Source organism: Haplochromis burtoni, unplaced genomic scaffold (genome assembly GCF_018398535.1).
Source record: "Haplochromis burtoni strain Fernald_Lab_line unplaced genomic scaffold, NCSU_Asbu1 Contig_206, whole genome shotgun sequence".
Lineage (NCBI taxonomy): Eukaryota > Metazoa > Chordata > Actinopteri > Cichliformes > Cichlidae > Haplochromis > Haplochromis burtoni.
Window position 1 is genome coordinate 147,964 of NW_024582567.1, and position 13,611 is coordinate 161,574.

Consider the following 13,611-nt stretch of genomic DNA (forward strand, 5'->3'; position numbering starts at 1 on the left):
TCTATCTATCTATCTATCTATCTATCTATCTATCTATCTATCTATCTATCTATCTATCTATCTATCTATCTATCTATCTATCTATCTATCAATACTCAAGGAATGCAAATATTGTACTGTGCGGTCATGTCTAGGACATTGACCTATACCAAGAGTATAACTGATATTATTGATTTCTTCTCTCTGCTTACACTGCAGACCAGTGTCAATCGGTGGGAGAGTGAATCCCTGGAGTATGTTACTTGGCACACACACACGCACACGTACACACCGGAAAAGGCAGAACAACAAGCACATCCTTCCACCTTTTGTGCACAACTGGAGAGCCTACAGACAATGACATTAAAAAATATCACACATTACAATAAAAAAGTTGATCTACAAGTGTAAGTCCTTCTCTGGAGGCCAGAAATGGAGCAAAGATTACATTCATTTCTATGCTAGACTTGCTGGTCTTGGTACTCATCCAGATCACTTACATCTTGGTGCAAGTTCCTGTATGTTGTCTGTCAAGGTTCTCAGTCATCCAGGTCAAAGAGCTTGGAAAGAAAGTGACATTGCACCTCTCATCCAAGAGGCTTCTTCAGTTCTGAAACCAAAGCGTCCCAGGTTCAGGTTCTCGATGGGGATATGAGTACAACACACAGTACCACAGTCCTGGATGAAACTACGAACATTCACGAGTACGTCAGGAAGATGGCCACGACCAGCTGCGTGCTCAGTGAATATCTCAGGCAGCAGAAACTCAAGAAAGAAGACCAAGATTAGGAGCCATCATGGAAGGTCAGGCCCCTCCATGGTATGTACCACCGGCAGATAGAGGAAGTGGCTGATATCTAGAAATCCTACCGGTAGCTGGACAAAGCTGGACTGCAGAGAAACACCCACTTTGTCTTTCGTTATATTTTGCTTTCAAGAAGCCAGTCATTTAATGTGATTTTTAAAATGATTTTGAGAAATAGTTTTCCGGGCATTAGGAATGGTTTTCAAAGTTTTCTTTGGACAATGACTTCCTTTTTAAATCCATTCTTTGTGCTTGATGTTGTTTCTTCTTTATTGTTTTGTGTGTTTGTTGAACTACTTAACACTGACCTATAAATTACTCATGCATAACGAGGCAGCTAACTCAAGGGATGATCCAATCTTGTGTCCAGCAAAGTTGATCCATCTACTGTTCACAGAAGCCTCATCAGAAATGTTTTCAGTGGAAGGATGGCTGTCAAAGAAACCATGCTTAATGAAGGCAAACGGAAAGAAAAGGCTCAGGTATGACAAGATACACAATAACCTGTTTCATGGAGTGATCACTCCCAATTGATGATTGGTTTTAACATGTCTGGCATTATAGAGAGATTAAAGTTCTTAAAACACTGGAGATGTGAACAGTGTCAGTTACATTAAAGTTGTAGTGCATAAGACCAAGTATATTTTTATGATCATCCATGCATCACTGCTACAGTATCTTTCAGTTTTGATAATAAAGACTACAAAATAAGAGTCGTAAGCACAGTACAGGAAAGAAACTGCTGACCTTTGTTTTTGATCAAGTGGAAAGAAAACCTTGTCTTTCTGCAGCTGTTCATCCCTCCCTTTTATCCCACAAATTTCCCACATGTGGGACTAATAAAGGTTATCTTATCTTATCTTATCTTATCTTATCTTATCTTATCTTATCTTATCTTATCTTATCTTATCTTATCTTATCTTATCTTTGATTGCACTGCATTTACCTTGCAGGTTAACATGCTGTCAGAAATTTCATGCTGCATCATAGATGGCTTTAGAAATCATGACATTTTCATCTGGAAGTAAAAGATGTATGATTAGAATCATCACACCTCTGCTGAAAATGATTAAGAATGGTTCTATTATGAATGATTACTTCACAGCACTTTGACACATCAGTGCATCATTTATTATTTAAATATTCAGACGTGTATACATTTTATACTAGCGAAGACCTGACTAGGGTACTGAGCAAATACACCAAATCATTCTGCGATGGGAACCAGAAGATGCTTTACAGCAGATTATAATCATATATATATATTTCTACTTGTAGTCTTTGATGGTTTAACATGTTGGACATTGCAGAAAAGCTATCAGGACAAGAAACTACAAAAGGAAGACAGCCTGGGGCTCAACATCCCTTGAAGTAATGGAGAGAGCAGTCATTGATTTAATGGGTGGGAAATCCATAAGATCAGTTACAAAAGTGAGGAAAGTTGACAAATCAACACTTTGGAGGGACAGTAAAAAGAGGCAGGCACTCAAATATACAGGCACGCATGCATGCACACACACACACACACACACACACACACACACACACACACACACACACACACACACACACACACACACTGGTTCTTAGCAGTAAATCCTGAAAAAGTACAGATGACACTGCAAAGGGGGCATGATATTAAAGTGTTTCTATTTCAACCTCAAAGGTACGTCTCACTAAACAAAAGAGGAATGAAAAGGATTCAGAGCATCAGATTTTACTGGAGCCTGTTTAGTGTCAAACACATGTCTGATCATCTACAAATGAGGATAAAATAAAGAAAGAAAGAAAGAAAGAAACTAAATTATTTCACAAAAAAACAAAAACTACCACAGTCAAAATTATTAATTCTCCTGATGCTAATAGAAAATTGTGCATTCTGGATAAAAGCCTGCAGTTTTTTGGTGTCGTTATCTCACACACGTGTCCCAAGCAATGCTGGCCCATTCTTCTTTGGCAAATCTCTAAAGCTTTTCCAGATGTGATGTTCTTCCAACATGGACCTTGGTTTTCAGTTCACCCCACCCATTTTAATGGGATCAAAACCAGGGCTTGGTGTAGGCTAGTCAGTAACGTTCACTTTGGTCGCTTTGGAGGTAAGTTCTTCACCAGGATCGAATTATGTTTTAAATCGTTTTCGTGTTGGAAAACAAAGGGAAGACCCAGACTGAGCTTTGTTGATGACTGCTTGAAGTTTTCTTTCCAGCTGTCCTTCTTTCTTCATGGTTTCTTCCACTTTTAATGAGATTTCCAGTTCCTGGTGCACTGAAGCATCCCCACAATTCAATTCAGTTTTATTTATACTGGACCACATCACAACAACAGTCACCTCAGGACACTTAATATGTAAGGTAAATACTCCCACCACTGTGTTTTACAGTGGGGGCGGTGTTCTCTCCCTTCTTTCACCAAACATATGCAGCATCATAAGCCAAAGAACTCTAGTTTGGTCTCATCTGACCAAAGGACAGAATTCCAGTATGCATACTCTTTCTCCAGTTTGTCCTTAGCACACATCAGTCTGGCTTAAAGATGTCTGCAGAAGTGGAGATTTTCTTGGTCTGCAATCTCACAGTCAATTCCTGTGCAGTGGTTTTCTTCTCTGAGACTACAATTCCGGATGTGACTAAGTCATTGACTGGTGTCTTTGCAGTTATTCTCATTAGACACATTTAGACACCTTAGACATATTTCTCATTAGTTTTCTTCACGGAGTCTTGGAAATCTTTTACTTCTTGCCTCTGCCAGGCTTGTTCTGTACTGTGGGGCCCTCTTTAAATTTCTTGATGATACTTCCCACTCCAGTTCTTGACATTTGGAAATCCTGTGATAACTTTGTACATCCAACTCCTGCTTTGTGAGCATAAGCAATTCTTTTCCTCAAGTCTAAACTGATTTCTTTTGTTTTTGGCATGATGCTTCCCCGAAAGACAGCTCAAACCCACGCTGAAGTATTTATGCTGTGAGTAAATTGGAAGATAACTTTCAGTTTTAACTTGATTTTAAAGGCTTTGAGCATCGCAAAGTTAAAGCATATCATTGCACAGCAGTGGATTGTGCTATGGCTCAGTACTTTCATTTTTCAGGAGCCCATGAAACTGTAGAACAACTTACTCTTAAACTCCAAAAAGCCTGCTGTTGATCTCAGTAAATGAAAGAGGACTGTCTCCCCTCCTCTTCAGAGATTTGCAAATGTGGATAAAAGAGGGTCAACACGCTGGAAGGAAGGAAAAAAAAAAACAGTCATCAAAACAGACATTTTCTTAGGAACCTACTGTATGGAAATATTTAGTAATTGTTTGTTTAAACTGATCAGATTTTCTGCTGTTGCATTTTGTAATTATTCCATATTAAATACCGACGTTAAGTGGCACAGTTGGGTATATAATAGTGTTGAATGGAGGAAACTATTTAAATCTGGCATCTTAAATCATCTGTATTGTTGTGTTGGTTTGCCATAGTCTGAAGACTACATGGTCAGACTGGGAATGATTTTCGATCATGTCATTAAAAAAATTAAAAGCACATAGGCCAGTGAACGCATAATGCTTATTAGTGAAAGAGGGAGAGTTTTCAACCTCACGTTGCTGTTCACTGGATTGAACAGCAGGTGGTAATGCTACATAAAAAAAATGACCTGAGATCCAAACGCACAGCAGCCCATGCATTGGACAACTGCTTCTCAATCACTGGAATGCATGAATCAGCCTGCTGAATTTATAAGAGGGGCACTTCAGATCAACCTGCTTATCAGCAATAACACAGCATTATACATGAGAAGATTTTCTCTTTCATTTTAAAATCTGCTATTAAATCTTCAATGTTTTGTGCGTAAAAGTGTCCCACACTGCTGACTCAGTAACTGCAGATTTCCAAACAGTTTTATGTTAATACCAGAGGAGGCAGTTCCTATCAGTTTGTAGGTGGCCCTCTACTTTGGCTCATGTAATGCATGTTTATATCTGCATGGTTACCCCGTGACAGGAAGTCCACTAGATAATTCCATGGCCCCTTTGATCCACTGCTGGCTGTAATGTGAAACACCTGCAACAAAATAGCCAATAAGTGGCCCACATTTTTTTAAAGACCAGCCCTCTCTCCCTTTGCCCCCTTTTACAAATACCTCGTTACCTTGGAAACCAGTAACAACACGAGGGGCCTTCCTGGAAAGTGAGAGCGTCAACTAAATCACTAGAAATTATACACCAAAATATAATGGAGTAAAATGCCTTTGCTTTGGTCCAAATGAAGCTTTTGATATAAAACTGAGTTACTGAGGAGGCCTGTCCGTGAAGGAATGCTGGAGCCATGTCCTTCAGCGCCAGGATCGCTAAAGTGAGCTACAGGAACAGACCCACCCAGTCTTCCGTGGCTGTGGAGTCACTCAAGGAAATGCAGGTTTGATCCCAAATGCTCTCAAAAGTGTCTACAACACTTTTTCTTTTGTATTTATTTATAGTTCTGTGAGCTGAGTCTCCTAGTTGCCCTTAATGTTCTGTGTTTCTTAAAGCCACCATTGTTATTTATATGTGTGGGTTTATTTTTTGGTTTGCCTGTTGCACAATTAATTGTATTATAAACAGGTAAATTATACAAAAACAATAGTTTATTTTTTTAAACTATAAAATATATGTCGTTGATTCTTTAGACTTTTTGTTTTGTAAATTATGTCTTCAGTATCTCCGGATTCTTACTCCGGTAAGTAAGACGATTTTGCCTTCATTCAGCTTGTATCCTAGAATGAGGACACCAATTTTTCCTTTCCACTTTTGGTAACCTTTTTTGTTTTGTATTATGCATATGCAGATATGCATTTTATTTATTTTACATCTTGTGTAGTTGCTATATAGTGCAAAATATCCGATATTGTCACGAATCAAAGAGATTTTTAAATTTCATTTCAGTACCCATCTACCTATCTAATGGGATTTCATTACCATATTTTCAATATATGATTATTTTTCAATTTTATTCTGTAATTAATTGAAAAGTGAGCGTTGATATAATACTGCAGTAATTGAGCACAGGAAGATGTAGCTAACCCAGCAAGATAATGAGCTGCAAGAGTGTAACACCAGAAATGTCGTTCTCTTGTGAGAGAGGGGAGAAAAAAAGACAATGATGGGATTAATTTGCACTTCATTTTCACCTCAGGAGCTCTCTAAGCCCTTCGGAAAATTGCTCGGAGACTCACTACACTATTAGATTCTCTGGCCTAACAGCAGGCAAAGATAGCTGTGGCACAACCTACTGCAATGTGTGGTTGATTGTATTGTCAGCCCCAGCCCACCAGATGGCGGGGTGTTGCTGTCTTATTGGCTTTGCTGCAGGAGGCTGGATGATGTTGCCCAAAGACAGCTGAACAGTAAACTTGAAATGAGCAGTGAGTATCCAGCTTCTGTCATTCATGTGGAACTCTGTCACTATTACAGTGACTGGTCTTTGTGGGGTCTGTGACACACTACTTTTAAAAATCTCCTTTTGCTTGTAGGTGCTAAGAAAGTCAGATTAGGCCAGGATGGAAGTTATAATAGTTCATTTTATTAGTTATTTTTATAAACTTTTAAACTTTAATCTACATAACCCCTTTCCATGTTAATTGGTTCTCTGCCTTTAGTCAAAGCACAGCCTTTCACACATTTTAGAAATGTTAAATAGCTATGCTTCTTTGCCTCCCAATAGCAGTGCAGCACTAAATATGGCACTTTAAACCAAGTACATGTTTAATTAGTATGCAATAGACATGAGCAATAAGACTAAAGCCCCCTGCACTCTATGTCTGTGTGTCAGACCCACTGCCTTCATGCAAAATACTCCAGTTTCTTGCTTATTTTTCTACAATACTGACCGTAATGAAATAGAATTGGCTGAGGCATTCCTGCATTGTGCGAAAACACAGGCCAGATGAAGCAATGTCAGTTCATTAGAGTCAGTTTTCGGCACTGGACCCAGCGAACCAAATGCAAGGAGACACCATGGTCCACGAAAGGAGAATAAAGTGTATTAGGCATGACATTTACGAGCCACATCTTTCTTAAACATATTTGCTTAAGCTGTCTGTGCTTCTGTCAGTGTGAGCAGTCGCTGTGAAAAACTGTGAACTCTTGTCTGTCTGTGTCTTCAGATCTCACCACCTCCTCATTTATAATTTACAGTCACTCTCATGTTTCATAGCCACTCACAACCAGGCAGTTCCACACAGAAAATCAGCCATGGAATAGTGAAAAATTGATGACCGACCGACTCTGTAATGCAAAGCTTTGCAACCATTTCTTCACTATCTGACTCACAGTCAAATCCTCATGGAGAGGGATGTGCCTCTCATCGGCAAGATGCGACTGTAAAAAGCAACGATACTGAATATTAATTGGTGGCGACGGTGGGGTTGTGTATGCACTTGTGCACATGCATATGTGCTCTCTAGGTAAATAATTAGGATTACCCCAGGGGTAGTGCATGCTTAATCTCATTAGGTTCTAATCTATTGTTTTTCCTGATTATTCAGTGAATTGTAAAATGTCACAAAAGCTATTTAAGTTTGCAGTGACATGGAAAGAAGCAGCACAATCTCACATTTCAGAAGCAAGAACAAGAAAATGTTTAAAAAAGAAATCTCTCTAGCATGGGGATTCCTGCTCACCTCATAACTGTCTGATCAGTGCCACTCCAAGCAGACTTAGACAATGGAGTTCAAGGGATCTGCTAACATAACAACTGATTGAATAGCAGATTTTTTTAAGCATCACACTGCCACATATCAGGCACAATGAGTCAACCAATAAATCTGTTAGGCAACTTAATGATAATCATGTTACGCTTACTGCTTCACACAGCGGACATGGTATTGAGTTCAATCCTATACTGTTAAAGTGCTGATCCAGGTGATGACCTTGCATTGGCTTCCTTTCCTATAAGCATCAAGTTTTACTCTTGCTTAAACTGAATTTCCACGTTAATTTAATTTCTAGTGTTTTGTAGCACTTGCTTTCAAAGCAAGGTGCCATTGCCTGTTAAATTACACTACTGGCTATATCGAATGACTCGCCACATTTTTTCCTTTAAGAGGAGCGTAACACATTCTCTAATAGAGCCATCTGTACTACAATGATGCAACATTTATTTTTTACTCACTTTTGTTTCTGTATTTTTTTTAAAAGGTTGTAGCTGATACTATCTCCCTCTAATGATGTATTATGCAACCTTTTCATTCCACCCCCCACCCACCACCCTCCATCTTTCATCCTATTGTTGTAACAGACTTGTAAGGTGAGAGTTGGACCTTGATAATTACCCTGCTGACAGGAGGTCATCCAACACCGCATTATCTAGTTAGCAGTACCCTTTTAGGAGAAACAGTCTGATAATTTCAGGGCAGCAACCTTTCTCACATGACAAACAGGAAGGCTGATTGCTCACATAGTGTAGCGCAGCCACTTGTTCGCTGTCTTGTCTTCTTTGTTGGAAGCTTTAACTCTCTGATGTCATGAAAAAAGCAGACAAGTAAAAGGGTGGAATGACTTGAAAAGAAGTGTCAGCGTGAAAGGCCGACAGCGACTATGCTGCATTTCAAGCCAGACTATCAAAACAAGGTAAGGTGACCCAAGAGTTCTGAAGTTACAGATGACTTGAGCTTCTTGACTATCAACTTTGGCCAAATGCAATTCATCATTAATGTGTCGGCATTTAGTAAACAGCTGATGTGTTTGGAGCGTGTATGTGGTGGAAAGCTTAAGTGACACAAAACCATGCAGTTGTGAAAGCAATTTTAAAGGCATTTTAGTGGGTTTCTGTTCAGGAAGGCCTGGTTTTATATGGCAGAAAGCCTAAAATAAGTTTGGCAAATGTGTCATAAAATGATAAAACAAGTGTAGAAGTAATTCTGTGTCAGAAAAACACAACACAAACTGCTGGACACAAGATTACATTTATTTAAAATGTCATGATGTTGCAATGATAAATCCCAATTTCAACACCCGTGTTAGCATCCAAAGAAGCCGTTAACACGACACTGCAGATACAGACAAAAAAAATATGCGTTCACTAAGTGGAAATGATCAAAATCATAATGCCACATCACATATTTTTATTTGTTTATTTATTTATTTTTAACTTTTAACATGATTGGGTGTTAGGTAGCTGATTATACAAATAAAACATATATAAAATTTGGACAAACAAAGCTGATCTGTTTTTGAAATTAGTACAAAAATTGCATCCAAGCAAGCAGAAAGGTTTGCTGCGGCAAACTGGACGGAAACTGAAGACTTTTTGTGACTGTTGCTGTAAAAAAAAAAAAAAAACTTACCTTTTAAAATCCACTGAATTAGTTGTCCCTGTAATCTATACTGCTACTTTTTGTCAAAATTTCATCTGGAGCTCAGAATCTTTAATTACCGCTTCATCTATGCGATTTGGTGAGAATGTCCATGAGCTTAACACAGAATTCACTGCCAAGCGCTTATTTGCACTGTTACATTATAGTGAATGCTGACAGCTTTGTTCTGGTGTGCTGCTAATCCTGTGAGCCAGCGATTACCTCAGTGTTTGACACTTGTGCATCTGTGTTTGCATTCCTTTATGGTAGTTCATTAGCGTACACTACACATGTGCAGACAGAGCTGTGAGTTTTTCCTTTCTGAGCATCACTCCGTCTATGGGGATTTCAGCCTAAAAGTGAGTTTGAAGCCCCATCTCATAAAGCTCTCAAATTGCCTGTGCTTTTAAGTCGAGTGCCTCTTAACATTTTTGACATATTGCTTGAACTAGAATGTCAGAATAAAGCAGGCGTTTTACTGTTCTTAAGGGATCATGTCTACCCTGACATCACCTAGCTGTGGAAAGTCATACACTTCTGATGGCAGTGGCCATACACAACGAAAGTATAGCCCAAACTCTGCTAGCTGAGCGCTCACCACTGACAACTTGATAGTGCTAAGCCTTCGAGGGTGAGAGTATATGTCTCCCCTGTGTACATACTGATGAGAACGTGATAGCAGGTTTTAGAGAAGGTATACACGGGTTGGCTTGAAGAGACGAGGAGTTGTCATGTCGCAGGTGTATAGAAAACAGCTCTGGAGACAAATTGTTTCCAAAGTCATTCAGGTAAGAGAATAGTTTCTATTGTAGGGTTTTCACATAATTTTCACGAGCCATTGGTTCTAACGTTTTAGACTTTGAAATGAGCAAAACTAATGGCAAAGCTTTATCTACGGGGACTGAGTTGACTTTGACAGCGTGTGTCTGCTGTTTTCTATTCCCTGGCTGATTTGGATTAAAATTGATGAAATTTATCAGATGCCAAACTGTCCCCGTGCACATTTGTGTTTTCTCTTTAATTCCAAAAGCCACAGTTTGTTTATTATAGGGATTCTCTGTCTCGCCATAGCTTATCTCAGGATGGGGCTTTGTTTGCTTCTGAAAGCTATTAGCATTGTATCTGTTATTATTTGGGTCTTTCAGCGCTGGCTTCTGTGTCTGTGTCATGGGAATAACTAAATGTGGATTTGTGTTTTTGTGTTTTGCCGGCTTTTGTTGACTAGTGTATTTTTTGCGTTTGCGTATTGCATTCACTGGTGACTTAGTCTGCTTGTTTGAATAACCTGCGTCACACTGCAATGTGCCTGTATTGTTTGTGTCTACCCTGAAGACTGAGACTTGGCTGTTCATCCAATTTGAAATAAGGGCAGAGAGAAGGTGTGTGAAATGGCTGGTCGCCTGGCAACGGTTGGCTTGGTATCCTTTTTTTTTTTTTACAGTCAGTCCATGATGTTAGTGTGTGTTTATGTGTGTGTGTGTGTCCAGAGAGTTTCTGTAATGCTTTAAACAGATGGGTGTTACATTTATTTTTTCTAGCAAGAAAAGATCATATTGAAAATATAATTAATATTTTTGAATCGAGAATGAGTGCGCTTGATTAACACTGATCGATAGCTCGTTCTTTTGTTTGTGATATATTCTTTACGACAGGATAGCCATACACTGCATTAATAATAAGTGTCCATACTGTCTTAAGCCACCCAGTTTGCTTCCAAGGAGCAAGACATTCTTGCATTTTTCAAGGATTTTCAAGGATCTAGAGTTTAGCAGTTCTCCAGGCTTTCTGAAGGTCTTTAAAGGTTTTTCTTTGGATTGAGGTTTTTTTCATTTACATTCAGTGCAGTCTTTGTACCCATCCATTTTCAAAGAAATGCTAATTGTGTTTGAATGTAAAGCCACTTAACACTGACCTATGAATAATCAAAACATCCAAAAAGATACCTAACTCAAGGGATTTGCCACTGTTGTGTCTTCACATAACTTCACATTCACTTTGGCTATTTTGTGCCCTTAGAAAATATAAGTAAAATGAACAAGTGGAGGACAAAAAACGAGTGGTAGTCTTAAAAAAAACTTTGATATGTTAATAAAATTCACGTAATTGTGATGGTCACTGCAGATATTGACTATAAAACCCATTATAATTGCCCAAACTCAGTTTTTTGCCTTGTATACTATAATTCAAAAAGTGCTCATGGGTTAACCATCTGAACTGTGCAGACTTTTGTTATGCTTTCTAAAAACACTGTTATCTTTTGAAGTGACCTTTTAAGCAAGGAAATGCACGCAATGTGCCAATGAAAGATTTGGAAGAAAATCCTAATTGTTAACATTTCTACCAGGATTTCTGTGAAGTGAATAATTATGCAGATTTTGCAGCTGCTGTAATTAGACAGCATTTTAGTTCTTTTAGTCTTTTTTTTTCTTTTTACACTACAGACTTGGGCTTCATATGTCCAACTCCCCTTAGCCCTAACAGACAATATAGCTTGACCATTTTTTCTTCTCTTTCCTGTACTCCTCTATCATATAATTTATATTCTTCCCTTTCACCTTTTTGGTATTCAATCATTTTAATCCCTTCTTTATCTCTACCTTTGACAGCCACATTCCTCATCCCTGTTTTCAATGCTGTTGCTTGATATCAATCCAGTCTTTTGGATTTGATTTTTTTCCACATGGTTTTAATTTAAGTCTCAGTTCTCAACCTCTAAAGTCTCATCGGGGTTGCCAATTGGTTTCTTTACACCATTGCGCACTACAGACATTTACAGTATTCTTGAAACTGTTATTTGAGAATAAGGCAGCATATAGTTAAAAATCACTGTTTACTACAAGGCAACCACATGAATGTGTGGAAAAGAGAGGCGAGACAAAGAAAATACATCACTTATTATGCGATACTCAGTGTTAAAGTTTAATCCAACTGTTTCACATTGTCTAAACAGACTGCTGTATAAAAGCAGAAGCTCTCAAGAGTAATTTTGGTATAGCTATTCACAATAGGATGCTAGAAGTGGGCTTGTCTGACAAAAGCAATGTCAATGTAAAAATATTTCAAGCCAGGAACAAATATTCCTATTATCTCCTGCTTGGTTAAAAAACAGTTTCTATACAGATGAAAGGCAAATGAGTGATTTTAGATACACCCTACTGCAACGGCTTCATACAGCACCAGTTTTCATGTAATCTGTTTGTTGGCTGACCTTGTTCCTGTGTTACTAAGCAGCACGACCTGGCAACCCATTGTGGCTGATTTTGCTCCCCAGACCTAAACACAAGCCACTGCACGCAAGCAGCAGAGTCTAAAGTAAAAGAGTGGCAGTGAATCTTTTATATATGAAGCTCAAGTGTTTAGTAACATCAGATTAGGATGCTGCAGAACAGCATTATTCACAGTTAACTGAAATGTATCCAACTTTCTTTAAAAATTGTTGTGTTCTTTGGGTCCTGTAAACAATGCCTAAGCTTCAGTCAGTTGAAAGATGGTCATGTGATGACTGAACTGTCCATTCAAAATCTTTGAAAAATTACACAGGTTACATTTTTTATTGAATTGAACTTGGTATTTAGTAATTGAAAATTTTGGAACTTTTTTAAGCAAAAGTTGAAAGAGGAGCGTGAAGCCAAGCGGGCTCAGCTGGATGGAAGACATGACTATATCCTCAGTATTGTGGCTTCATGCTTGGGGCTGGAGAAAGCAGATGTGGAAGATGCCATATTGGAGGGGAATCAGGTACTTTGCACATAAATGTTCAAACAGATTATACTGTTTTATTGGACAACTTTACAGGCCTTAAAAGACAGAAACAAGCAAGCAAAAAAATGTGGTGCATCTACAATGGTGCTGAGGTTTTGTTTTCATCTTTGTCAGATTGACCGCATGGAGCAATTTTTCATGGCTGACGGTCTTCCACACCTAATGTTCTACTATCAGGACACTGAACCAACTGTAGCAGGTACCATGAAACTCTAGAGTCTTTTAAAAAAATGTGTGTGTAAGTTATATTGTGTAACTTTGCAGTACAGAAGCTCTACGTCTATCTTATATGAAACTGTCTCTGTCACTAATAGAGATCATAAAAGTAATCCATTCTCAAGTAAATGCCACAATATTAAAATCAGAATAGGAAGTCAAAGTTGGTTACCATGACACCTTTTGTTGTTTCCAATCCTTTATGCGAGCAGCACCAGCACCAGCAGCTACAGCCTCTATGCCCGCCCAGCCTGTTGCCCAGCAGCCTGGTCACAGCAAGAAGTCCAAAGTGTTTGTAACAGATGGGAGGGATGTGGCACTGACCGGAGTGTGTGTCTTCTTCACCAGAGCCAATACTTCAAAGGCAGTCACCTCTGAGAACATACACAGAGTGAGTCAGTTTGTATTGTTTTGGGATTTCTAAGTTATTCATTTCTTTGCGAAAGAGGAGGGATTTAAAGGATTTAAAGTCAATTAAAACCATGCAAGTGGAGAAACACAAATTTAACCATGACTGTGTTGTGGTTGTGAGCAC

The 13,611-nt window shown here is 38.7% G+C and overlaps 1 protein-coding gene across 1 annotated transcript in view; it reads left to right on the top strand.

Annotated features, from left to right (window-relative positions):
• Positions 1-4,939: 4,939 nt before the first annotated feature.
• The window catches only part of dnah5 (dynein, axonemal, heavy chain 5), an 88,430-nt gene continuing 79,758 nt past the window's right edge, over positions 4,940-13,611 (top strand). The window contains exons 1-4 of the mRNA XM_042226304.1: positions 4,940-5,182; positions 12,702-12,836; positions 12,975-13,059; positions 13,289-13,467. Coding sequence (XP_042082238.1) covers positions 5,093-5,182; positions 12,702-12,836; positions 12,975-13,059; positions 13,289-13,467 — 489 coding nt within the window. The 5' untranslated portion in view covers positions 4,940-5,092. The remainder of the gene's footprint in view (positions 5,183-12,701; positions 12,837-12,974; positions 13,060-13,288; positions 13,468-13,611) is intronic.